Raw genomic sequence first — 26,284 nt, forward strand, 5'->3', positions numbered from 1 at the left:
TTTGTTACTTGGTCTGTTGTCCTTTTGAACCCCGCCATCTCCGACTCTCCCCTGTTTGTCTTGCATTTCTGTTGATGACCAAATCGCTATCAAGGTTTTTATTTCATCCGTGATCCACTGCTGGATGTATTTTTCATTTATGTTTTCACTCATCATCTTGGTTGACGGTGGGAAAAAATGGCGGCAGAAATGTCTGTTTCTGGTGGGGTAGCTTCGCCCATAACCTCGGGACGAACCCGACGTCACCGGTTCTTGTTTCCAGCATAAAGTTTGTGCTGAGTTGGAACCTGTTTTTTGGAACCAGAGCCAGGTTTATTTGTGTGGAAAACCGAAGAACTGGTTCGAGAATTGGAACCAGCCCAGAACCAGCACCGGCCCGGCTTTGGTGGAAAAGGGGTATGTGAGTGTTTCCCATTAATAAACCTCTGATGCAGACTTTTCTCGTGACTAAGTTATTACTCGTTTACAGATGCTCAGTTGAAAACATCATCTGCTCAGTTTCTTCTTCTTTAGTATGTGTGTCTAGTCTTGTCTTTTTATATGTGGAGCAAGAATGAACATCACCACTGTTTTGAAATATGTGTTGATTTTATTGTTACTGACCATATTGTTAGATTGCATGTTGCAATCTTTCATTCTTAGAAGTCTACAAAGGGATCTAACATATGGCTTGATTCAAAGCTCATACAATAAACAATGTGACTGAGACAATGGACAACAAAAACAATCCATTTCCCATCTTCAGCACCATTTGATCAATATTTCAATATATTGTGATTTTCGTGTAGTTTTAAGCCTCTGAAATATCATATACGTTGTTAGAGATCGAAGGTCCACTCCAAGTGTCTGGGCCCTGTAAAAAGACAATGGCAAAGAGGTCATAAAGAAACAGTCACAGCCACCATAAACTCAAAAGCAGCACTTTAGGAGAGCTGAGCAGCTAAGAAGCTAGTAAATCTAGAAGAAAAAGCCATTTCCAGGACATAGAGCTGATTGTGAAGATATATTCTCATGGCAGACACCACAAGCAAGATTGTACTTACATCTAACTTGCAGTCATCAAAGCCAACAGCTGATCTGTGGTTCTGATCCAACATGTCTTGTTCAATAATGGGTTCACTACTGAAAAATACAGACACGGGTAATTCAGACATTCACAGAATTTTGAAAGATGTTATATTGGACTAGAGTTGGGCATTGATGTTGAAGGGATGTTTGGTTTAGAATTGTCAGTCTATTAACATGAGTGACATCACCCCGTGTTTTATTCAGTGCGACGGCTGGCACACTTACTCAGTTTGAAGTTTCCTGCGCAGCTTATAGAGAACAGCGATGGCGGTTACAATCACCACCAGTGGGATAACCACTCCGATTGCAATAAAGAGGGAATCTAGAGACAAAACCAGGGCATACATGTTACCCATGTTAGCATAGCTTGGGCAAAACCAAAAATGAATCTCTGGCAGGAGAATTTTTAAAGCTATCAAATCCAATATCGGGAGGTGATAACACACACGCCAGAGTTGTCTTATAAAATGCTCCCGTTTGTTTTGAAGGAGCAATCCGTGTATGGAACGTTTTTTTCCACAACTTCCCATTAAGGTAAAAAAAAGAATGTCTCTCTACAGATGAACAGGCTTTGACTGGCGTTGTGTGTGCAGGAGCATACACACCATTAGAGGAGCGGGGCTTTGACTAGTGTTGTGTGTGCAGGAGCATACACACCATCAGAGGAGGGGGGCTTTGACTGGCGTTGTGTGTGCAGGAGCATACACACCATCAGAGGAGGGGGGCTTTGACTAGCGTTGTGTGTGCAGGAGCATACACACCATCAGAGGAGGGGGGCTTTGACTGGCGTTGTGTGTGCAGGAGCATACACACCATCAGAGGAGGGGGGCTTTGACTGGCGTTGTGTGTGCAGGAGCATACACACCATCAGAGGAGGGGGGCTTTGACTGGCGTTGTGTGTGCAGGAGCATACACACCATCAGAGGAGGGGGGCTTTGACTAGTGTTGTGTGTGCAGGAGCATACACACCATCAGAGGAGGGGGGCTTTGACTAGTGTTGTGTGTGCAGGAGCATACACACCATCAGAGGAGGGGGGCTTTGACTGGCGTTGTGTGTGCAGGAGCATACACACCATCAGAGGAGGGGGGCTTTGACTGGCGTTGTGTGTGCAGGAGCATACACACCATCAGAGGAGGGGGGCTTTGACTGGCGTTGTGTGTGCAGGAGCATACACACCATCAGAGGAGCGGGGCTTTGACTAGTGTTGTGTGTGCAGGAGCATACGCACCACTAGAGGAAGGGGGCGCTGTGGGGCTCACGAGGTAGCAGGGGCCTGGTGAGACATGGATGTCATCCAAGGCCACATCTCCAGCAGGAAACTCTCCCCTCTGATACATGAACATAAACTACAGGGACAAAAAGGATGGACTCTTACAATCTTCACAAACATCAAGGATGGACTCTTACAATCTTCACAAACATCAAGGTTATACACAAGACACAGAAAAGAGTGCAAGCTATATATATTATGACATTCTAACACACATCGCCCTGGACACCCTGACATTTTTAAAGGGATCATCTACTGTCCTACTTTCCTCTCTATTCATTTTGTCCTAAGATGAATTTCTTACTAATACTCAACCTATGCCTATTTGCAGGGGTTGCAACTTGAAACATAATCTACTTGCAGTCGTATTTTCAGTCTGTTAGTTAGGGGATAGAAGACAAACAAAATACAAAATAAATTCTTTACCCATGAGGGTTTATCAGACTCCACAAAGACACTGTCTTCAAACCACACATCCCCCTGGTTACCCGATTCTGTCCAGAGCATGCGTCCAGTATCATAGCCACTGTCACCAGGCCTTCAGGAGAAGGAGGAGAGAGAGAGAGGGAGGGAGGGATGGAGAGAGGGAGAGAGAGGGATGGAGAGAGAGAAAGAGAGAGATGGAGAGAGACAGAGGGAGGAAGGGAGAGAGAGAGGGAGGAAGAGAGAGGGAGAGAGACAGGGAGGGAGGAAGGGAGGGAGCGAGAGGGAGAGAGAGAGGGAGGGAGGGAGGGAGAGAGAGAGAGAGAGGGAGAGAGAGAGAGAGCGTGAGGGAGGGAGGGAGAGAGAGAGCATGAGAAACACTCTTACATTTAACCATGATGGCAAAGAGCAACAGAAAGCCTCTTTATCACATGCACTTAGCTGATGCCTATTCATTACTCCTTACTTGTCAGTGGCCAACAGGCTGAGAGTCCCAACACGCTGGCCAAACATGTGGTACCAGAATGTGAGACAGTGACCCCCTCTGGCTGGGAGAAGTACCTCACTGGACAGCATGGCTGTCTCTCCCCAGATGCCCACTGAACTGTCCACATACATGTAATAACCTAGAGGCAATATAATTACATAATTAATTTATATTGCTGCAAATGCATTCAATGCTCATATTGTTAATTAAACCCATCTCTTATTGCTGATGTTAATTAAACTCATCTAAAAAGCACATCGCTTTCAAATGAACGAGAAAGGATTGAAGTGCATCAAATAAAAGCACACCACATAACAGCGTCTATGCTTTAAGCTTCACAGCATGTGTGGTGGTTTCATTGAGGCTGATGAGAGACGGCGCTCTGACCGATGGAAGAGTTGGTGGTGTGGTCCACGCTGGGGCCCGTGTTCGGGTTTGGGTTGAGCCCCTGACCCCGGAGCCAGTCCGTGTCGTCCACGCCGTACAGATTGGTCCATCCGCACGCGTTCAGCTCAAAGTCACAGCGTCCCGCCAGAGGGCAGGGCGCGTCGGTAACCAGCACGTCATCGATGGCCATGTCCCCCTGCTCGGTCTGTCCTCTGACACCCTCCACAACAATCTGCCACACAAAAAAAAACATAACGCAACATTACCCAGAAGCACCGTCACCTACAGCGTGAGGAAGTGGCTTGTGTCAGTGACTTGGAATGCGCTTGCCTCGGCTTCCACGGAGGCCGTGCCCCCCCGACTCCCCAGTGAAATTCCTCACACACGACCGACTAGCCTGACTAGGCCGTCTCCGTCACCGTGGTGGTGTGGCATGTTATTATGTCATGTTTATAAGTGTCCGGACGGGGACTCACTCTATAGGCTGCTCCCGGAGTGGCTTCCAGCGGAGCCTGGGCGAACCTCCACAGCTCTCCCATGTTCCCCGTGTTGGAGAAGATGGGTTTGGCTCGCCCCCCTATGGGCTGCTGGTACACCTTCAGCGTCCCCATCCCCTGGCCGTACATGTGATACCAGAACTGCAAACACGTGCCCTTGCCTGTAATACAAAAATCAGATGTTGACTGGTCAATAATTTATCTCTTCACCACAGGAAACAGAACTAGGTCAAACGTCGGCTCACATTTCAGGCAAACAGTGGAAAAAGAGGTTCTGGCTCGTTTACCTATTGTGCAGGCGGAGCACAAGGAATTTCCTTCACCTCTGCCAAATATCCATCAATGGCTTCTTTGTTTCTCTCTTGCACAGAGAGAATCACACCACAAAAAAAGGACCAGAGCCGCTCTTACCTGAGGGAAATGCAGGGGAGGCCATCTTGGCTGTTTTGGCAGGCAGCCGATTGGACGACTCCAAATAGTAATAGTGCCCGCTGCCTGTGTCGGTCGAGTGGTCCACGCTGGGTCCGGTGTTTGCGGTGGGGGTCTGCCCGGATCCGCGATCCCAGTCAAAATCATCATCTGCTAGCTGGGTCCAGTCACAGTCTCCCTTCTCAAAGTCACACAGGTCTGCAGTGACATAAATCAGATGAAAACACGCCTCTTCATTAAGCAAAGCTTTAACCCACGACTATGTGATCTCAGTCATCTCAGCCTATTGCGATTTATTAAATTAAATTAAATTAAATTAAATTAAATTAAATTAAATGCCAGACATGCAATGGCGTAAACAGTGTCACTAAATCAGCATGAAATGGCAGAGCTGTTAACCATTCATCTCCAGGTGTCTGTGTTCGTTATGCTTATTGTGGTGGTGGCACCTGACAAAGGACAGCCTCCTGTGGCGAATACGATGTCATCGACGGCGATGTCGCCGGCATGTCCTCCTACCGAAGCCTCGAGAACGATCTGGTGGACCTTCTCTGTGACTACATGATGGCGCATCACCTGCCACAGGTCACCTTGAGATTGTCTCCTCTGCCATACCTGTGGTCCGATTTGGCAACGTGAGACAAGGTGGAAAGGTGGTCAGACGCTGTATGATGGCCGCCTGTGTATGACTGAGGGGACCCGTGTTATTACGCAGAAACTCACCAGAGCCTTTGCGCCAGTCTCAATATCCTTAATGAAAACCTTCAGAGAACCCACTGTCGCTCCAAACATGTGGTACCACATTGTGAGGCAGTACCCATTCTGACCAGCAGGGGGAACCAGAGGAGAATTCAACTGAGCGATTTCTCCAGCCTTGCTGGGGTGTGAGCTCTCCAGGTACACATAATGCCCTAAGAGTGATAGACATATATATCAACACAGAATACTAGTGCAACTGAAGAGTACAGTCTAATGCACTGTCCGAGGAAGTGGCTGTCTGGCCCCAAACCAACCTTGGCTACTGGTGTGGTCACCTAATGGACCCGTGTTGGAGGTGTTTGTTGGTCCAGACCTTCTCTGCCAGTCCAGATCATCTGACGCCCCTTGAAGCCATTCACACAGGTCTTGAGCGAAGGAACAGCTGAGATCAGTTAAGTCTGCACAAGAGATGGATGAGATTAGATTAGGATGCATTCGCAAAGGGATGCAATCAGATCAAAATTTAAAAAGCATCGGCCCATCGTAAAGATACACACACCTAACATACCAAAACCTTTAAACAACATCAGTCCCTGTCACTCCTCTCTCACACACACACACACACACACACACACACACACACACACACACACACACACACACACACCCCTTCATGCACACCCAGTGGAAAGAAATTGAACTGATGCACCAATGCTCCCACCTGGTGGTCGGTATGATGTATCACAGTTGTGAAATGAGAAGTCATCCAGAGCGGTAGAGCCTCTGGCACTGAGAGGAGAGTTCTGGGTCTCTGTGACCTCACTACTGAAGATTATCTATATAAAAACAGCCATGAGATACAGTTTCGTCTGGAATAATATAAAGTCAGAGTTTGGGCATTTGACATGAAAAGAATGCTTATGTATGCAGTGTACAGCTTTGCTTATGATGTAACATACATTCATGGACACACACACCCACACACACCCACACACACAGACACCCACACCCACACACACACACCGACAGACACACACACCCACAGACACAGACACAGACACAGACACAGACACAGACACAGACACAGACACACACACACACACACACACACACACACACACACACACACACACACACACACACACACACACACACACACACACACACACACACACGCACCGTGTACCCCTGCTGCTGCTTTCCCAGTGGTAAATGCTCTGGGCTCCAAAGTGCAGCGCTGTTCCTGGAGCGAGACCACAGGAGTGACCTTTGACCTTGCGCACTCTCGAGTGACACACTGAGATTTCCTGGCTGCCATCCGCTCATGTGGAAGTGAAAGCTGAGTCACAGAACAGTGAAACGACAGTGAGTGTCATAACACTCGCTACTTCCTCCACTGAGCTACCACTACAGACACGAGGAAAACAGTGGAGTAGCACACAATACGGAACCAGTCTAGCTATCAGCAGACAAACACTGAGAGTCATAGAGAAAACCACTGAGACACAGAGTCTGCGAAAAAGGTGAAATGTGGCCACTGTTTTTACACATATTACTGGTCTAGTTTTGACAAATGTTTGGCGCCTATGCTGAACTTGATATTTGCATGTCCGGTAGTTTATGAGCGTTTCAGGCGCGCTGTCAAGGCCTCTGTTGGAGCAGAGTCTGTGGCCACTCACAGGATCTGGCAGTATGGGGAGGAGGCAGGGAGAGGGGGGCTCTGGAGGAGGGCCTCCTGACCCAGCGGAGCGTCACTGGAGTTCACCCGCATGTAGTGTCCTGGGCAGAGAGAGGACAGCATCAGCACCGGGGCTGGCATGCATAACACAGTTGAAGTCCATTTTGAGATTTCACAGGGCCTATGGGGTTTTCAAGACACACTCCAAATGCAGAACTCTAGAGTCGTCACAGTATTTTGCTAAACTGTGGGTTTACGAGTCCTACAACTCTGATATTTCCATTGCACAGTGTGTCCAGTTCTGATTGCAGGCTTAGAACAAAAATACTTCTCTTATATATCAGTATTTCCTAACCAACAGCCTCTTGGGCTGTGGTGTAAATAGCTCCCTAGTGTTCCCTCGTGGATGTGTTGAGTGTACCTGAGCTTGTGGTGTGGTCCACAGGAGGGTCTGTGTGTTCCCTCGTGGATGTGTTGTGTGTACCTGAGCTTGTGGTGTGGTCGACCGGAGGGTCTGTGTGTTCCCTCGTGGATGTGTTGAGTGTACCTGAGCTTGTGGTGTGGTCCACGGGAGGGTCTGTGTGTTCACTCGCCCTCTGCAGATGCCACCGGTTAACGCCCTGACTTACATCCCGCCACTGGCAGTCGCCGGATTCAAACGAGCACGGACCTAAAGTAGAAGGGGTCCGAGGCAGAGAGATTTCATACTATCACATGACAGTGTCTCATAGTGTCACTTCATTGTATGTGCCTATTGACTTACATACTCTTTGGAACACATAGGAACATAAACATAGGAAATCATATGAACTAGAGTAGCCATAAATACTCCAGAGTGAAAGTGACATACCGCATTTCTCCTCATCCTCCCCTAGGGGGCAGTCTAACAGGTAGTCACACTGGGAGTTGGCAGGAACACATTTAACACCCTCTGATCGCCAGCAGAAAAACTCTCCAGCCTGCATCCAAAACACAATTCACTTACTTCTCTGCACCAAAGCAATCACACACAAAGCATTATGCATTTAACTAAATGCTCACCCCGCATGGCTGGTGTGTAGTGGAGGAAGGGGTGGTGGTCGGGGTGATAGGTGGGCCTGGCAGCTGACTGTTGTCTGGGTCGTGTGCACACTCTGGAGAAAAAGAGATGTCGTCCAAAGCCACCTGTCCTCTGGGTCTTTCTCCATCCTCTAAGAACTGGAAGACGATCTGAAATGTCAACGCACACGCACACACACACGCACACACACAAGCACACACACACACACACACGTAGAGAGATGGTGAGAGAGCGAGAGAGATAAAAACTGAATATTGCCACAGGCATCACCGAGTCATCAGCTTTTTATTATCACCTAATCATGTTGGGGGGGGATTAAAAGAGATTAGATTAAAAATCCAATAAAAGACTAACACAAACAGTTGCTGCTACCCTGATCTCTAAATAGCATCTACAAATGAAACTGGGACTTCAGGCAATAATAATGTAATTCTGAGTTTCTTGTGTCAAACATGTTCTGTCGCAGTGCTGCATTGTGAACAGATGTGCAACACAAATATGTACTACTACTAGTAATACTACTAGTACTGCTACTACTGCTACTACTACTACTACTGCTGCTGCTGCTGCTAATACTACTGCTGCTGCTACATTACTTTGCTTATACATGAATACATCGATAATTTTCCCTAATCAGTTATTTATAAAATGAAGTAAATATTAACTTGTCACAATCTAGAAGTTCACCATAGTGGTTTTCGTTTTTTTTTTCCCCTCTCCATCATTTAACTTTTTTTTTTGTTCCCTTCCTCTCCCTTTCATATGAAGTTTCAGCTCAGGGAACCAGCGGATTTGTGCTGCTATGGACATGTCCTCCTCCTGACCTTGCTCTGGACTCGGGAGGAGAAGGTGGCCTCTGCCCTGCGCCAGTGGAAGGCCTGGGCACCGTCACTGTCACCGTCACCGTCACCGGTCCAGAGCACCGAATCAGAGCTGCCAGTCTGCTCCGTCCTCAGGCGCACCGTCAGCCTGCCCTGGGGGCCTCCTCCCTGGGAGTACAGGTAGAACCGCACCTGTGTGGGGAAAGGGGGCGCTGTCTCAGAGAAACACAGGTCCTGGAGGGGCATGCAACTGTTCAAAATGGCTGACAGCGGTAGCACCACATCGAAGTGTGTCAATGAGTGACAGAAAAACCTACAGTGCATCCTGAGCTTGGTAGGAGGGTACCGGAGAGAACCTCAGATGTCTGCCCTTGCCCAAGTGGATATCCAGGTACAATATAATAACCTGGAAGAAGCAAGAGACATACACCATGTGAGACGATCTGTTTGTTGAATTGTGTTCAAATGCATGTATTGGCAATATTTGTCAATTAAATGAGCAGATTGAGTTGAGTTGCATGGTAACTCCTCAGGTACTCCATCTACCTGCTGCAGTGTTGCGTGTGTGGTCCCTCGGTGGACCGTGAGCAGGCCAGGCAGATTCTCCTCTCTGCCAGGTCCATTTAGACCCGCGAGGAACCCCGGCACCGCTCTCCCAGGAGCACAGGCCCTGTTCGAAGCTGCAGCGCTCGGTGTAACCGTGGGATTCTGGCCACAGAGGAAGCATGGTGAGTACTCAGCTTTAGCTGGAACTGTGTAAGGCTTTTTTTTTCATGACTGCATAACATGAAATTCCACTGTTTACTGTGTCAGCTCAATGTGGGGTTTTAGGGAAGTGGAAACAGTCATTGATTTACCACAAAACATACAGCCAGAGTGTGTGCGTGTTATTTCACAACCCGCCTTTTTACTGACATCGAAGTTCAAGAAGGGTGCGACCGCTTCTAAATCACTGCGTTGTTTCAGTGGTAATTCATTGAGAAATCCTAAGCTCTTCCAGTAATGGACTCAGCGTAACTTGTAACCCGATGAAAAACTTCCATCTCTGATGTTTTTCTTTGTCTTACCACATCCAGACTCATCACTTCTGTCTCCACAGTCATCGGTGAAATCACACACTCTGCTTGGCTCCACACACACGCCGTTGGCGCACGTAAAAAGTCCTGGAGAACAATGATCAGCCGACTCTAGAAAAGGGACAAATAACAGAGTAGGTACAACAGGTGCCAGCCTCACATGGGCACCATAATAATGTGGGTACAACAGGTGCCCGCCTCACAAGGGCACCATAATAATGTGGGTACAACAGGTGCCCGCCTCACAAGGGCACCATAATAATGTGGGTACAACAGGTGCCAGCCTCACAAGGGCACCATAATAATGTGGGTACAACAGGTGCCCGCCTCACATGGGTACCATAATAATGTGGGTACAACAGGTGCCAGCCTCACAAGGGTACCACAATAATGTGGGGTACCTCACCTTGTGAACGGGCGCCAAATAAATGTGGGTGCAACAACATCAACTATTCAACACAAGAGCAGATCAATTAAGTTGAACACACAGGGCACCACACAAAGTATGGGGACTACCATAGTGGTCAAAGTAAAGATCAGTCACAAATTAGTCTCATAAAATATACTAACCTATCAGTTTGGAACTCTGATTAATGATTACATTAATAACTACAACCACAATTACCTCATCAATAGCAAGTAAAGGTTGAAGGTCTTAAGAGTTCTGAATGGAAGAAGATGGCAGCATTCACTCTTGTGCAACATTAAATAGACCAGCATATACAATCAGAAATAAAACACACAATATGTAATCTAACTAGATGTGCCTAATTAATGAGTTCAATGGGAGTGCGTTTGTGTGAGAGAGGGTGTGTGTGTGTGTGTGTGTGTGTGTGTGTGTGTGTGTGTGTGTGTGTGTGTGTGTGTTTTCTTTGTACGGTCTTTATAGTTCCACGTGCATGTATGTGCACGGTCTTGAACAGAGGTTAAACAAAGAAATAGCCTGTGTGAAGTGAGTCTTCTCTGGGGAGCATAACTATCGTTAACCCTTGCAGGGTGTGGCGAAGTCAACTACCTGATAACCAAACCATGAGAAATCGTAGGCAGTTGCTGCCGTAAGAAAGAGAGTTCTGCCTCAGGGCAGACTACACGGTACAGGGGGACCTTAGGTGCGATAGCTTGACAGCAGGAGAGGTAAGAGAGGCTGGGCCTGCTCTCCTGAAGTAACGTGGAGAAAGAGGGTCTGGGGTCTGGGGTCTTGTTCACCAGGTCAGGGGGTGAAGTTCAGGTGACATCAGGCTACAGTTACAGTGATTGATAGGAGGAGGTGCTGACCGTTTACGTAAGCTCCTGATTGAACCACACGTAAGTTCCTGATTAATTCACACAATGAACGAATTCCAGGTAGACCAACAACAGCATGACTCAAAGCTTTAGCCAACTATATCATATGATCTAGTCCTTGCTACACATTAACCCTAACCCTATATCATATGATCTAGTCCTTGCTACACACTAACCCTAACCCTATATCATATGATCTAGTCCTTGCTACACACTAACCCTAACCCTATATCATATGATCTAGTCCTTGCTACACACTAACCCTAACGCTATATCATATGATCTAGTCCTTGCTACACACTAACCCTAACCCTATATCATATGATCTAGTACTTGCTACATGCCACTGATGCAGAGACATGTCTTGGGAGCATTGCTGAACAAGCAGAGAACATTCCATACCCCAAAAAGCTTGTTGATGTTGCCATCTCAGGTGCATTGGACGTCCACACCATGCTGCTGAATGGTCTGATTAACTTTACCTGACAGAGTGCAGTTGAGGAGGCTGATGTCATCGATAGCGATATCTCCAAGCTCACTGAAGGTCCGGGTGGCCTCGAAGAGCAGGTAGAAGACCTGTGGGGTCCGACCCACTCCCAACTCTGCCCGGTGCCACTTATCTCCATGGTTACCAGATATCTGTGACAATGGGGTCAATCTGGAACTTTCCTGAAGCAGAACTCTCAGCTCTCCAATACCTGCGAGAGATGGAGCACTAATATTATAGATTACATGCAGCAAATACAGAGAGACCTGTGCATATTTCTACAGCAGACCTTGCTATACATAGCAGAAAGGTCAAATATTTATATACTCATCCTCTAAACTCTATACACTGAAGTTCTACTGCTCAACTGCTCAGGTAAGTGTCTACATTAACAGCAAAGTAAATATAAACATGATAGACAATGTGAACTTCAAGTCTATATTTCAGCTCTTAAGGGTGTCTCTAAATGGTTGGCTTACCCTCCCCAAGCATGTGGTAGTAGAACTGGAGGGTGCAGTCAGCACTGGCCTGTTCCAAGGCTGGGCTCTGGAGAACGGCATAGCTGTTGTGCTCACCATTATCCGCCTCCACAGCCATGTACCAGCCTGGCACAACCACAGGTGAATGACGTTAGCCTTTAAGCACTCACAGCACCATACTGAATTTGGAAAACGTGACGCAACGTGACACTAAGCTTAATGGGTTCAGCCTCCATAGTGCATAGGCACTACTAAGAGGCTATACTTTTCTATAATTGTTTTAACCTTTTCTTTTAGTATTAAATGTACATTGACACATTTGCATTGGAACAACATATACCGTATGTCTGCACTCTGCTATTTCAACTCGTTTCTGAATCTCAACTTCAGCCGCCTGCTGTGTGGAGGCGAGAGATGGTGGAGAAGGGCATATCTGTTTCTCTTACCCAGTTCAGTTCCTGTTGTGTGGTCAACAGTGGGTCCGGTGTTAGCGGTAGCGGTGCCATTGCGGTCCCGCTGCCATTGGAACTGGCCCACGCTGACGTCCTGCCAGCCACAGGTGCCACTCTCAAACTGGCAAGGTGCAAAATCATGGATGGTGACGTTGTCTGAAATAATAAGGTGGAACTGAGGACTGAGTGATTTATCTTACCAGTTAGGTCAGTTATGTTTAACTGTATATGTGATATGTCATTTACAGTTAGGTTACAGGTTTATATTATGTTTTAATGTGCAATGACATTCACTGCAGAAAAAAATATATCATTTATCAGAGCCACTTGACCAGAACCAGAACCTTGACCCAAACGGTGAACAGTCATTTCCTCCCCCATTATAACACAGTATTAGTTATTTCAGTGGTTTTCTCACCTCCACAAAGCCCTGGGGTCAGCAGTATATCATCTATGGCTATGAATCCTTTACCTCCAGACTCGGCCTCTATAAGAATCTTATGGTGGGAATAGGAGTGATATGAATCAGGTGAGAGGTTCTGAACAGACTTTTCAGACTCAAAGGTAAGTTTCACATGCACAGCCGCTGTTCATAAATCACACACAAATGACGGTAGACTGATTCTTTCACATTCCATCACGTTTCAACCATACCTGAAAATGAGAGGGTCTACTTAAAGAGCGTGATGTCTGACTCCACCTCTCTCCACTTGCAACGTTCGAAGTTTCAAAGAGTAGTTTCTGCTCATTGTCCACAGTGCGCACAGACACACGCAGTGTCCCTGAGTCACTAAGAGAACAGATGCATACTCAAACCCAGTAGTCCTACCAGCCATTTACTTTCTACATTTTAGCCCATCTTTAAATATATGAATGCTACTCATGGACTGTGTGTACTGGTGAGTATGGCAGAAATGTACACATATATCTTTTATATATCTATAGATCTACGTATATGTCTGCTGTTTATATCGCACAATCTAGAGACAGTGGACTAGTCAAAAAGAGGGCCCTGCACAGATTTCTTGTTATGTTCTACGATCTAGTTCATTCATACCTTTCCCCCATGAGGAACCAGAGAGAAAAGCAAGTGTCTGTGTTGGGCCGGAGCCACTCTGACACCAGCTCCGCCTTACTGTTGCTGGTTTGCGTTTGGCTGAGCAGGAACTTCCCTGATGAGTGAGCAAAACACAGAAAAAAACACACCGAACTGAAAATCTCACGGGGAAACGCAAGAAAAGAATACAGCACCGAAGTGGTGTGAGAGGAGCGGAGCCTCACCGTCTGGAGTGTGAGTTGTGTGGTCAAACTTGGGCCCCTGAGTGTGGCCGTCGGCGTGGACCCAGTGGTGGCCCTGGGGGGCTGCTCTGGCGTGACTCAGCCAGGTGCACTGGCCCGACTCAAAGTCACAGCTCCCTGTAGGTGTGCAGGCCCCCGCCCTCAGGGACACGTCATCCAGAAGCATCCGCGAGGCAGGGGCAGGGCTCAGCTCAGCACTGAACGCCACCTGAGCACGGGGATGTGTGAGTGTTTGAACAGTGAGTATGGACACATGTGAGTGTTTAAGTAATGAGCACAGACACATGTGAGTGTTTAAACAGTGAGTATGGACACATGTGAGTGTTTAAACACTGACCACAGACTCATGTGAGTGTTTGAACAGTGAGTATGAACACATGTGAGTGTTTGAACAGTGAGTATGAACACATGTGAGTGTTTGAACAGTGAGTATGGACACATGTGAGTGTTTGAACAGTGAGTATGAACACATCTGAGTGTTTGAACAGTGAGTATGAACACATGTGAGTGTTTGAACAGTGAGTATGGACACATGTGAGTGTTTGAACAGTGAGTATGAACACATGTGAGTGTTTAAACAGTGAGTATGGACACATGTGAGTGTTTGAACAGTGAGTATGGACACATGTGAGTGTTTAAATAATAAGCACAGACACATGTGAGTGTTTAAACAGTGAGTATGGACACATGTGAGCGTTTGAACAGTGAGTATGGACACATGTGAGTGTTTAAATAATAAGCACAGACACATGTGAGTGTTTGAACAGTGAGTATGGACACATGTGAGTGTTTGAACACTGAGTATGAACACATGTGAGCGTTTGACTAATGAGCACAGACTTATGTGAGTGTGAATGTGAGCATATCTGAACACTGATCAACACACATCAACACATTAGGAGCCAGGCAGCATTAAGAGAGAGATGAAGGTGCTTACTCTGAGACTGAAAGGAGCAGCATTAAGAGAGAGATGAAGGTGCTTACTCTGAAACTGAAAGGAGAGGATACAGTGACCTCTGACACCGCCCAGCCAGAAGATGACACGTTTCCTGGCAGAGACCACAGTTCTGGACCCAGCTCCCCCTCTTGTAGTATACGCACCGAGAGAGAGTCATTATAACCGGCTGATATCCAGTGCCTGCACCGAGAGAGAGTCATTATAACCAGCTGATATCCAGTGCCTGCACCGAGAGAGCGTCATTATAACCAGCTGATATCCAGTACCTGTGCCGTGAGACAGTCAAATGTATTAGCTTTGTTTGGTCATTTAGCAGACATTCCCGTTTGTATTTGAATAAATATAGTGTCATTCTGTTCACACACAGGAAAAGATGTTAAATTCCCTGTGCTAGTAATCAGGGCCCTAACACAGTGACCAGACCTCTCAACATCACATGCATCCCTTTACCTTACTACATTTACATTTAGTCATTTAGCAGACGCTTTTATCCAAAGCGACGTACAAAGGAGAGTGGACTAGTCAAGCAAACTAACCCAGCACGGTTTACCCGAGGAGCTCACACTCCACAAACCGAGAGGTGAGGGCATGTAAGTCCTCCCTGATAGGTGGGCACATGTGCAAACTGCTAATGCACTGCTGCAGTGCAAATGCACAGGTTTTCCATGAAATAATGAGGTGCTGGCTGGCTGGCTGGGGTGCTGGACCGCATCGGTCTCACCAGAAGCGCAGACACATCCCAGGAGTGGAGTCTCTCTCTGGGGCCAGGAGCTGAGTGATGACCGGCTTCTGGAGGTCTGTGGCGAGCACCGCCATGGAGTGACCTATCGGAACACAGGAATCTCGTCAGAAAAGAATCATCTCTGTTTGCAGACAGTAATAAGAGGAGGGGGAAGAGTGCTGTGGTCGGGGGAGACCATGGATGCATAGTCAGGAAGGACATGCTGGAAGCATGGAATCTGTCCAGGCAGACACTCACCACTCAGAAGCAGAGACTGCTAATCAGTAATGCCATCTGCCAGCTCACACATGCAAATGGACACGCACACCCACACAGTCATTGTCTCTCTCACACACACACACATACACACATACACACATACACACCCACACAGTCTTTGTCTCTCTCTTTCTCTCTCACACACCCACACACACACAAACACACACACACACACACACACACACACACACACACGTACACTACACCCCCACTTCCCGCACACACACACCCTACACCTCCCGCTCCTGAATCAGCATGTTAATACAAGCATGAACGATGTTTCACAAAATTTCTCCTACTTCCTCTTTGCTGTGCACTCACCGAGTTGAGTTCTGTAGGTGTGGTCCGTCCTCTCCGGGGTTCCACTCACACGGACCCAGTGACCACTGCTGGTGACATCCTCCTCGAAACCACAGAGTGACTGGCTCTCAAAACCACAGGGGTCTCCAGAGGGCAAGAGAAGGAAAGCGGCTTTTAGAAAACATCTGCGCAGACTCGTCAGGACAAAGTGTTAGAGTGATAGAGACAGGGGATACAATTTCCAAAACATCTGGAATAGTCTACAGATCCCCATCCATATGTGCATGCCTTGCTCATGTTACAGTACGGAAGATTTAGAGTATATGAGATTTGTGACAGTATATACGATTTAAGCTCCATGCAGTAAGTCCTTGCAAGCACCATTTTCCTGAGAGAGCTTGACCCCTTTTGCATGTTGTATGATAGTATAAATGTTCTGCCACTGACTGATGAATTCAGATGCAGCCAAGCCCATTCTGCTGTCTAACCTTGTTTCAGGCACGGTCCTTCTTTGACTGTGATGTCATCAATAGCTATAAATCCATGTCCAGTGTTGTGCAGGTGAGCTGAGAGAAGAACCTGTAGTAGGAAATCTGTCTTATTCACAGTGCATTCATATGTACATGTCATGTATGTATGTACGCGGTGTGGCTATTAAATGATGAGACTAATGCGGTAATTCAGTTGTAATGAAGAAAACTCATACAACTTGTATATACTCGCAATAACAGTCTCGTTATTTAATAGCCACACCTCATATACGTAGGTGTGTGCAAGTGTGTGTGTGTGTGTACAGGTGTGTGTGTAGGTGTGTGTTGTATGCTTGAGTTGATGCCTAATAGGAAGAAGCAGTGCTTACTCTTTGTACGTCGGCCATATGAATGGTAACTTGTGCATTTAACCATTCAGCAGTTTGTGTTCCAGCCCTTGTCCAAGCTACAGATGCTGAGATTCTCTGGAAACACACAGACAGCAACTTGCATGATGACAAGCCTCAACACAAAGTTGACTTATACCAGACATATTTGGCAAGGCAACAAAGTGAATGAATGATTTTATGTGTTATATTTTCAATATAATATTGTACATATTTCAACATTTTAATACTGAGCATAATATATGTTTGTCATATAAGTAACCAACACAACCCCAACAATAGGATAGGAATGCCCTTTGACCTTTGCCCTTTGCCTATTGTGTTGTGTTGTATGTATGACAGTTGAGATCATTTACAGGCACCTGCAGGAGGTCACTGCAAAAATTCAGTATTCTGCTAAGAACATACGCAGAGCATATCCAGAAAAGACAAAACAACACTGGAGAAACATTTGTGGGCCTTAATATGACGTCACACAGATCAGAGGTTTAGTTCTAGGTCACGGCCAAGCGATGTGATCATTTTGGCCTGCTGTGCATATGCTCTGCCTCTGATGGGCTTTCATCCCACACTTGGGAAAATCCCGGAGCGCTGCTGGAAACTTCCCATCCGTGTTTGCATGCTTAACCTGCAATCCCACCACGTACATACCGTCTGCACCTGGAGGTCCAACCTGGACACAGAGGAGCCAAGCATGTAGAACCAGAACCCCACGCAGACCTCAGGAGCCGGACTGAGCACAGGGACTGAGATGGTAGCCAGCTTAGGGGCCTGATCTCCGGACATGTTCACCACCAGATAAAATCCTTCCAAAGGCCAAACCAAGACAGGACATGATGTTGCAAGCTGCATTTTATTCAACTCAGATCACACTTTTAGCAACATTGATTCCTCAACACAAGCTAATGTTCCGAATGTTTCCACACAAATCACAGACTCATCATCACTGTCTATTTCCCATGATTCAAGCTGTTCACCTGTACGCATGTGATATCTATAGTACTACAGTAAGCGATTTTGTTTTCATGAAATGTACCTTTGTTATTTCCAACTGTGTGGTCATATGCTGGTCCCAGCCAGGGACTATCGGCCTGCAGACCCCGCTGACGGAGCCAATCAGAACCATCCTCTGTGCTCTGCTCCCATTCACACAGACCTGATGAGGAATAAAGATAAACCACACACACTATAAAGACATACTTGTACGTCTTTTAGTCATGCAAGGCAAGGCAACTTTATTTATATAGCGCATTTCATGCACATGTGCAACTCAATGTGCTTTACATACAATAACAGGAAAGACAATAAAGAATTAAAATAAATTAAATTAAATGATAAAAAAATAAGAGTCAAGTGAAACAAGATTCTCTAACAAAAACAGAACCTTTAATAAATCAGCCGGCTGAACAAAACATTAGCCCCGTGTTCACTCAAATACATCTGAACCAGGACACACATCACATTAGGTAGACCGTATTCACCATCCTCAAAGGTGCAGTCCATGGGCGAGACAGAAGGGGTGGTGGCTTCAGTTGTGGGCGAAGGTGTTGTTGGAAGCAGCTCAGCACAAGTTACATCAGTCCTAATGAAGATATCATCCAGGGCAATGCCGCCGTCATCACCGTCACTCTTGCCCTCAAACACAATCTGCATGAATGAGAGCCGTCAATGGGAAATAAATGTTTACATCATCTAGGTACAAAAACTACAAACCCCAGAAAAATAAACAAATAAACACTGTTTAACGTTCACCCACCTGGTGTTGACCAGATGCCATGTAATCTACCATAACCTCGTTCCACACAGCACCTTGGTTACCGGTCTTCTTCCAAAGAGAGTGCAGGACGCCTGACTCATTCATGTACACTGTGAGCTGCACGTTGTCTAAAGAATAAGAGAAAGAGAGAAAGAAAGAAAGAAAGAAAGAGAAAAGGTTGATTTCAAGTTCATTGAATTTCAGTATACACTTTGGAATTAAAGGTGTTCTGCTCCGTCTGAGGTAGTGACGCCATGTGTTTTTGTTCTTTAGGGTTATTTGTACCTCCTTTTCAAACTGTTGAGAAACACTAATGGTTCCACAAACTCTAAAAATATTTTATTAAAGACTTATTGAAGGCATGGGTAAGGATATTCCCAAAATATAAAACCAAAGTGGCCAAGTGGTTGCAGTTTTTGTGTAATATCTTACCAGAAGCTCCCCATGATTCCATATGGAACCAGAAATGAAGGCATCCATTGGGCAGCGGTTCCATGTGTTCACTCTCTAAAAGTGCGATTTTCTCTTCCCAACCACCCAGAGACAGGACCATGTAGTGTCCTATAAGTTAACCACACTGTCAGGGAATTATTTGAACCAAATTAAAAACAAAACAATCAAAACAAGGAAAGCCATTATAATAATTTATAAGGATTTACACAAAATCTGTTATGGTGGTTATGAGATATTTCTTAACAATATAACCAAGGAAATACTTCTATAATGGCTGCTATCACTACCACTAGCACTGTAGCAATAATAATAATGATAATAATAATAATAATAATGTAAATAAGGAAAACCACACCATTTGGTCTCTATAAGTGTCACCAGTTTTCATAATTAAAATCCACTGGGTTTCATGGTCAGCTTCCAGAGGCCTACCCAGGGCAGAATTAGTTGTGTGGTCGACATCAGGACTGAACATTCCCGAAGCTGTAGCAGAGGTCCAGTCCCAGTCTTCACCTGAGGAGTGATGTGGTCTGTTCAGCCAACCACACAAGTCCATCTCAAAGTCGCAGAAGCCTAGAACACAGACCCAATATGTCATCCCTCGCCTTCAAGGAACAAAAAGATATTCTGCAATGCAACTTTTTAAGATAAATGGCAATTTTCCCTTAACAGTGCAGTCTACTGTATACTCATGCAATATATATACTGCATGACTGTGCATATATATATACTGTATATATATATACGGCATGACTGTGCATTAAATTAATAGTTAGAGCTACTTTCCGGGCAGGCATGCCCTCTCTAAAACAGTGCACTCACCTGCTGGTGGACATGGTCCATTCAGGATCTCTAGGTCATCTATGGCAATATCAACCATTGAGCCATTTCCCACTACTGCTTCATAAACAATCTGGTAAAACAGTCAACAACAACAACAGCAAACTTCAGTTGTTGTCAACCCATGTTATAATCATGCAGGATTCACTTTTCTTTCTAAAGGACAGCAAGGCAATTTTACTTTAGACGTACACAGTTATTACCTGTACTGAAGTAAAACAATGGATTACGTAACCAATGCATACGTACATACATGTGCTACATAGAAATAGTTGATATGTGATAAGCGCTTCTTCAGCAGAGAATGCCCCTTAGTATTTATGATCCAATGGTAATGTGATGAAAGAGATAAGCTGACACAGTCCATGCCACTCCTCTGTGGTCTGGTTTTTGGCGGGAACAGCTACTGTGTAATGGAAAGAAACCTATATCTCTGACTGCCATTTTATGGTATTGTAGCTGTCCTTATTTTAAGGGCACGCCGAGTAAAACCTTTTTTTCTCCACAGCTTCACAAGATAACACTGTTTGTGGGGGGCGCTGACATCCATGTGCAGGTGCTCCATGTCCATAAGTGCCTTTTTATTACTCTCACTGAGTTCATGATGATAAACTAGATTTCATATCCGGACCAAGGCTATTACTGTGATCACATCAGACTTTTGCTCTGATAACATGAGAAAACACTGAGGACAGACCTGAAGGTGCTGAAACACTCCTAAACACACACACACACACACACACACACACACACACACACACACACAATACTTCTATCTGTCTTTATTTTATGGGCACAAAGAGTAAAACGCTCTACCTTTTTTTGCTACACAGCTTCCAAAGATATCAGTGTTTGCGGGGGGAGGTGGCATTCATGTCTATAACTGCCTTTATTACTCTCAATGGTGCACTAAGTTCATGATGATAAACTAGATGTCGTATCCGGACCAAGGCTATTACTGAGATCACATCAGGTCTGAAGGTACTAAAACACTCACACACACACACACACACACACACACACACACACACACACACACACACACACACACACACACACACGCATGCATGTATACACACACGCACGCATGCACACACACGCCCGCATACAGACACGCACGCATGCACACACACACACACCACACGCACACACACACACACACACACAAAACACAAAACCCCACCTGGTAAGGAGCATCAGGACTGTGAACAGTAGCCCTGCCGTGTCTCCAGAGGCCACCTTGGTCCCCTCTCCTGCCCCACAGAGGCTGGAGGCTGTCCCCTCTCCTACCCCACAGAGGCTGGAGGCTGGCACTGGACTTGTTGAGGTAGATGTTGAGCTCTCCCACGTCCTGCCCATCCATGTGGTACCAGAACATCCAGCATTCCCCACTCACGGGGGTCGCGTCATTTACACGGGTCTGCATCCGGCCTCTGCTGCCTCTGCCGTGTTTCCAAAGATTTGCACTGAGGTAATATCCTGAAAACACACAATATGATCATCACATGTGTCAAAGATTTGCACTGAGGTAATATCCTGAAAACACACAATATGATCATCACATGTGTCAGCACAGCATGACCAGTCCAGTCGTCAGGGAGCAACCCCGATGAAACAGAGAGCATGGAGTAAGAGCAGACTCTGAAGTGGGTTTAAGCCGTCTCACCGTGAGAGGTTCCCAAGGTGTGGTCCACAGCTGGACTGGAGGTGTTGGGGGAGAGGCTGGCCGTGGTTCTGACCCAAGCGAAGTCTGCAGAGGGGTCATCCTGCAGGCCACACAGGGAGCCTTGGAAGGTGCACTCTCGCTCCGCTGGACAGGACCCATCCACACCGTTCGACACCACAACGTCATCGATCGCAATGCTGCCGTGGGTCCCTCCCAGAACGGCCTCAAAAATGAACTGACACAGATGAAACTCAGTATGTGTGCACAGGTGTGTGTGTGTGCTTGTGTCCAGGGGAAGATGTGTTATATAAAAGCAATGTAAGAGAGTATATAAGGACATGGCTGATTACATAGCATATGTTATTTTTATTTATGACCTAGGCCTCAGATGACAGTGACCTGAAAAAGAAAGTAATGGCCTGAAAACATATTTTGGACATGTAAATAATTAAACTATTACTTGCAATGGAAGATCACTAGCCGGGAAACTGAGATCCGCAAAGCGCCATTTTTTCCCTTGTGTTCCAGATCTCATCCAGACAACAGTTTCCTTTTTACCTGGTTGCTTAGTGATGAACTTCAGAGAACCTGGGTTACCAGAGGAGAGTTTGGTGTTAAGACACACGTGCACTGTGTTTTGACTTAAACACAGGAAAGCACATCTTTACAACCCTACTAGACAGATTTGGTAATTAGAGTGCAGCCACTCACTCACTCACATGGTTAAAAGAAGGAGTGAGTTTGCAAAGTGTTTGATAAAGGATACACTCTGAGCTGTACCATGCTGAGACTCTCTCTCTCTCTCTTTCTCTCTCTCTTACCTATACTGCCACCATAGATGTGATACCAAAAGCTGATGCACTGAGTCTTCTGAGGGTAGCTTATCAGTCTGGCTCTCATGGAGGGGTTGGTAGTCCTATCAGTCCCAATATACATGTAATAGCCTGGAGGAAAAAAAGCCCATTGTAAATTATGCATAAGCACTTAAGAAAGGAAGATGGTTCAGATTCAGTTGCAGAGTGTGATTACTTCATACCAGAGCCACTGGTGTGGTCGGCTGCTGGACCAGGGTAAGAATTGTAAGGACTTTTAGATCTTTTCCACATGATGCTAGCAGAGAGGTCAGGGTACCAGGCACAGGTGTCCTTTTCAAAGTCACAGGTGAGCAAATCGAAACCAGCAGGAACATCCCCCTCGTTGCAGCTGGGAAAGGTGATGTCATCCAGCAAAACATGTGGTTCCCCAATGATTGATGGATTTACGGAGAACGCCAACTGAATTATATAATGTAGTTTAATGACACACAAGGATACTGTTATGTTGGTGAAGGAATTATAACACGGCAACAAAGATTAATAAACTTAATTACTGAACTCTCAACCTGGATCTGATGTATCACGTGTGCGTAACTAATTTGTCCAGGACATGACCCTTAACCTCAAACATTACACAGCACGTCTACACAACAGATGCCAAAAATCTACATTTTTGAGAATTTTTTGACCCAATAACGAAATAAAGGTTCAGGCCACCATCAAATCAATACATTGGACTATTTATCATTCCACAGATTAAAATCAATAAATTTCAACTCCAGTATAGAAGTAACCATCGTAGCACGTCACCAAATTAAACCAGAAAACCAGTTTCATCCATACCTGTGTTCCCTCAGGGCGGTTCCCAATGTGAACAGTAGCATTCTCCCAGCCATTAGTGTTCCCCTTCCTTATCTTCCACAGCTCAGAGACTGAGGTATTTGTGATGGCACTCAGAACAAACGTAGAGCTAACTTCACTAGCATCATGGAGATGGTACCAGAAACTTAAGGGTGCGCAGAAAACAAGAGGCCCTGCTGCAGTTAGTGCACAGTCCTGTCAGTCTATTTCCAGCTGTTTATGTTTAAGGAAATTGGTATAATGGTGTTATGATTAGTTCACCTTAGTATTCTTTACCTTATCTGGCAGGCCAGAGTGGTAGGCTTAAGTAAGGGTCTCTCCAGCACGGCCTCTGAATAGAAGTTCGGCCTCTCTCCCCCTACATGCATGACTTTCCCTGTGAGGTGCACACAAATGATGTTCAAGTTTACCAGCCTCGCACTTCACCAGAGCAGAATAGTACTATTAAACTATAGTATGTAGGACATACCCCATGGCGTCCCAGTGGTGTGGTCAAGGCCCGGAATGGAACTGATGTTGGCCATCTCCAGCCCCCATTTAAAATGATCCTTGCTGGTATCATTCCACCCACAGGTGCTTTGCTCAAAGTCACATGACCCTGTTTTGGGGCAGGTTGTTACAAAAAATTAGTATAGGTAAAATACCGTCAAGAAATAGAGACGGACTTGTTCATCTGGAGCATCATTGATTATGAGAAACATCATGAAAACCAACAAAACAAAGAATGATAAAGTTATTATCGTGGGGTCGCCTACAGCCAGTGCAGACATTAGCATTGTGCTTAGTCTACTCGCATCATACCAAGAGCAGCTGTCCATGTTGTCCCAGACTTACCAAGGACCAGGAAGCTTAATTACACCTGTGTAGCATCTGTTTTTAGCTACACTACACTGACTCCCAGTGAAGTTAAGGATGATTTAAAGATTGTATCGTTTTTAAGGCTGTGAATGGTCTAGCTCCAGCCTATATTTCAAATCTCCTGACACCTTATGCTGCGTGATGGGCCTCAAGATCCTCCAATTAACTTTTCCTAGTTTTACCTTGGTCTAATTTGAAATGTAAAGGTGATCAAGCTTTAACTGTTGTTGGCCCTAAATTATGGAGTAGTCTCCCACTCAATAACAGATCTGCTGCCTCCATAGAGACTAAAACACACTACTACACTCTGGCATTCCCTGGATTTTAATTTGGGAGTTGTGTCATTTTTGGGGCATTTTAGTCCAGTCTGAGTGTGTTTTTATTTGTGCTTGTAGTTCAGTCTGAGGTTCGTGCTATTATTTGGTTAACTTTTTGATGGTTGTGTTTATCTATTTATTTTCCATTTTTATCTTTTTCTAATTTTCTGGCCTTTCATTGCGTTTTTTTTTTTTTTACAAATGTTATGCTATTAGTTTATTTATTTATTTATTATTATTTATTTTTTGTGTTGTTTAGGTTTTATTATTTCTAATTGTATCCCTTGTAATTGTTTGAGCTCTTTCATTCCTTTAATCCTTGTCTACATTTATTATCAATCTATTTACTGTAAAGCACTATGGTGCTGTTGTTTTTAAAAGTGCTGTACAAATAAAGTTGACTTGACTTGATAAAAATAGGTGCAGTATCAATATACTGAATTGAGTACTGTGGGTTCACAATCAGTAAATTATCTTAGATCATTACATCAGCTTAAGCAGAAACTTGCAAACGCTTTCCAATAAATAGCAGCGTTTATTGCCATAACTTCATGTAGCATATGGATAGACAGCCAAATAAGAGCACATACTGTAGATGTTTCAGAAATTCCCAGATAGAATATTACCAAAGAACTGGTCATCTGTTCCTGAAGAGTCTCCATTGGTGCCTTCAGTCATCATGCTCTCCAACATTCCATTAAGGCCAGAGGACCTAGCTCCGACCACTGTAAAGAAAATCATACACTTTCATTCATCAGTCATACTGGACTACTATCCTTCTCAATAGCATATGCCCCAACAATGTTGCAGGAAATGAGACAAGCTGAACAAAGACAGAATATGTCAAAATCCCTTTATTAAGTACATTATTTTTACCAGTAAAATACATATTTATATTTCCAATGAATAGAATGAATTTTGCATTTGAGACTCCCAGTCTATCACAGTCCAGACACCATCCCTCATAAGGTACATTTCCCACAAGAAAACCAACATTTACATTTTTGTGACTGAACACTAAGGCTCCACACAAATATAGTTGCTTAATAGAGATATAGTGACTCCCTTACCTAGCAGAAGAATAAAGAATCCTATCATTTTGAAGAAAACATGAAATAAGAATGACATGGCAATCCACAAAGCCGTCATCCACAAGACATCTGTTTAACTGTGCAAGGCCCTGTGACAATCCACACTTTATCTCAGCCAGTTCTTATCAGAACTATGCACTTTAAAGTCCAGACTTTACACCTGTAACCCTGACTGCTTCCTGTGAATTTTTATGGCCAGGATCACCCTGCCAAAAGTCTTGATGATTGATCTGATGTTCTTCAGCTCTCATATACTGTGTCCATGTGCTCCTTGCTCCCTGTTGCACACACGTTTGACGTGTTTCCGATAGTGATAACGCTGCAGTGCTCAGGGGTGGAAGTGTATGTTTATTTTGTATGTAATATACATTAGTGCTTTGTTCAAGTTCAGGGCAGCTTTAAGAGGGGGAGCCTGGGGAGATGTCAGTGACTAATCCACTGCCATCACGACTAAAACCAGCTGTTCAGAGATGTGGCCTGCGGATCTTGCTGTGACAATGTTGTGTCTGGCCCAACAAGAGAAATGAGACGGACAAGAGAAATGAGACGGACTGCAAGAGGCGTGGGGTGGGGAGGGGCATTCTGACGGGCAATT

The 26,284-nt window shown here is 45.3% G+C and overlaps 1 protein-coding gene across 1 annotated transcript; it reads right to left on the reverse strand.

Moving 5' to 3' along the window:
• si:ch211-106h4.4 (MAM and LDL-receptor class A domain-containing protein 2) lies at nucleotides 1–25,837 on the reverse strand. Its single transcript, XM_031563198.2, has 51 exons — nucleotides 25,669–25,837; nucleotides 25,225–25,323; nucleotides 23,893–24,021; nucleotides 23,700–23,799; nucleotides 23,406–23,568; nucleotides 22,784–23,021; nucleotides 22,569–22,691; nucleotides 22,208–22,335; nucleotides 21,748–21,982; nucleotides 21,265–21,560; nucleotides 20,064–20,154; nucleotides 19,674–19,814; nucleotides 19,221–19,349; nucleotides 18,789–18,916; nucleotides 18,514–18,679; nucleotides 18,069–18,188; nucleotides 17,684–17,838; nucleotides 17,015–17,110; nucleotides 16,644–16,734; nucleotides 16,177–16,299; nucleotides 15,577–15,679; nucleotides 14,882–15,035; nucleotides 13,880–14,105; nucleotides 13,656–13,770; nucleotides 13,253–13,388; nucleotides 13,017–13,095; nucleotides 12,593–12,754; nucleotides 12,147–12,272; nucleotides 11,663–11,878; nucleotides 9,888–10,007; nucleotides 9,367–9,528; nucleotides 9,138–9,226; nucleotides 8,824–9,012; nucleotides 7,981–8,148; nucleotides 7,790–7,898; nucleotides 7,487–7,609; nucleotides 6,941–7,040; nucleotides 6,441–6,600; nucleotides 5,983–6,097; nucleotides 5,576–5,719; nucleotides 5,286–5,473; nucleotides 5,012–5,177; nucleotides 4,545–4,760; nucleotides 4,113–4,294; nucleotides 3,637–3,868; nucleotides 3,229–3,388; nucleotides 2,766–2,877; nucleotides 2,298–2,415; nucleotides 1,294–1,390; nucleotides 1,044–1,122; nucleotides 1–853 (listed from the first exon to the last, which is right to left on the reverse strand). The coding sequence occupies exons 1-51, from the start codon at nucleotides 25,745–25,747 to the stop codon at nucleotides 791–793; spliced, it is 7,239 nt and encodes a 2,412-aa protein (XP_031419058.1). The 5' UTR covers nucleotides 25,748–25,837; the 3' UTR covers nucleotides 1–790.
• Nucleotides 25,838–26,284: the final 447 nt, after the last annotated feature.

The sequence above is a fragment of the Clupea harengus genome, chromosome 25 (genome assembly GCF_900700415.2).
Source record: "Clupea harengus chromosome 25, Ch_v2.0.2, whole genome shotgun sequence".
Classification (NCBI taxonomy): Eukaryota; Metazoa; Chordata; class Actinopteri; order Clupeiformes; family Clupeidae; genus Clupea; species Clupea harengus.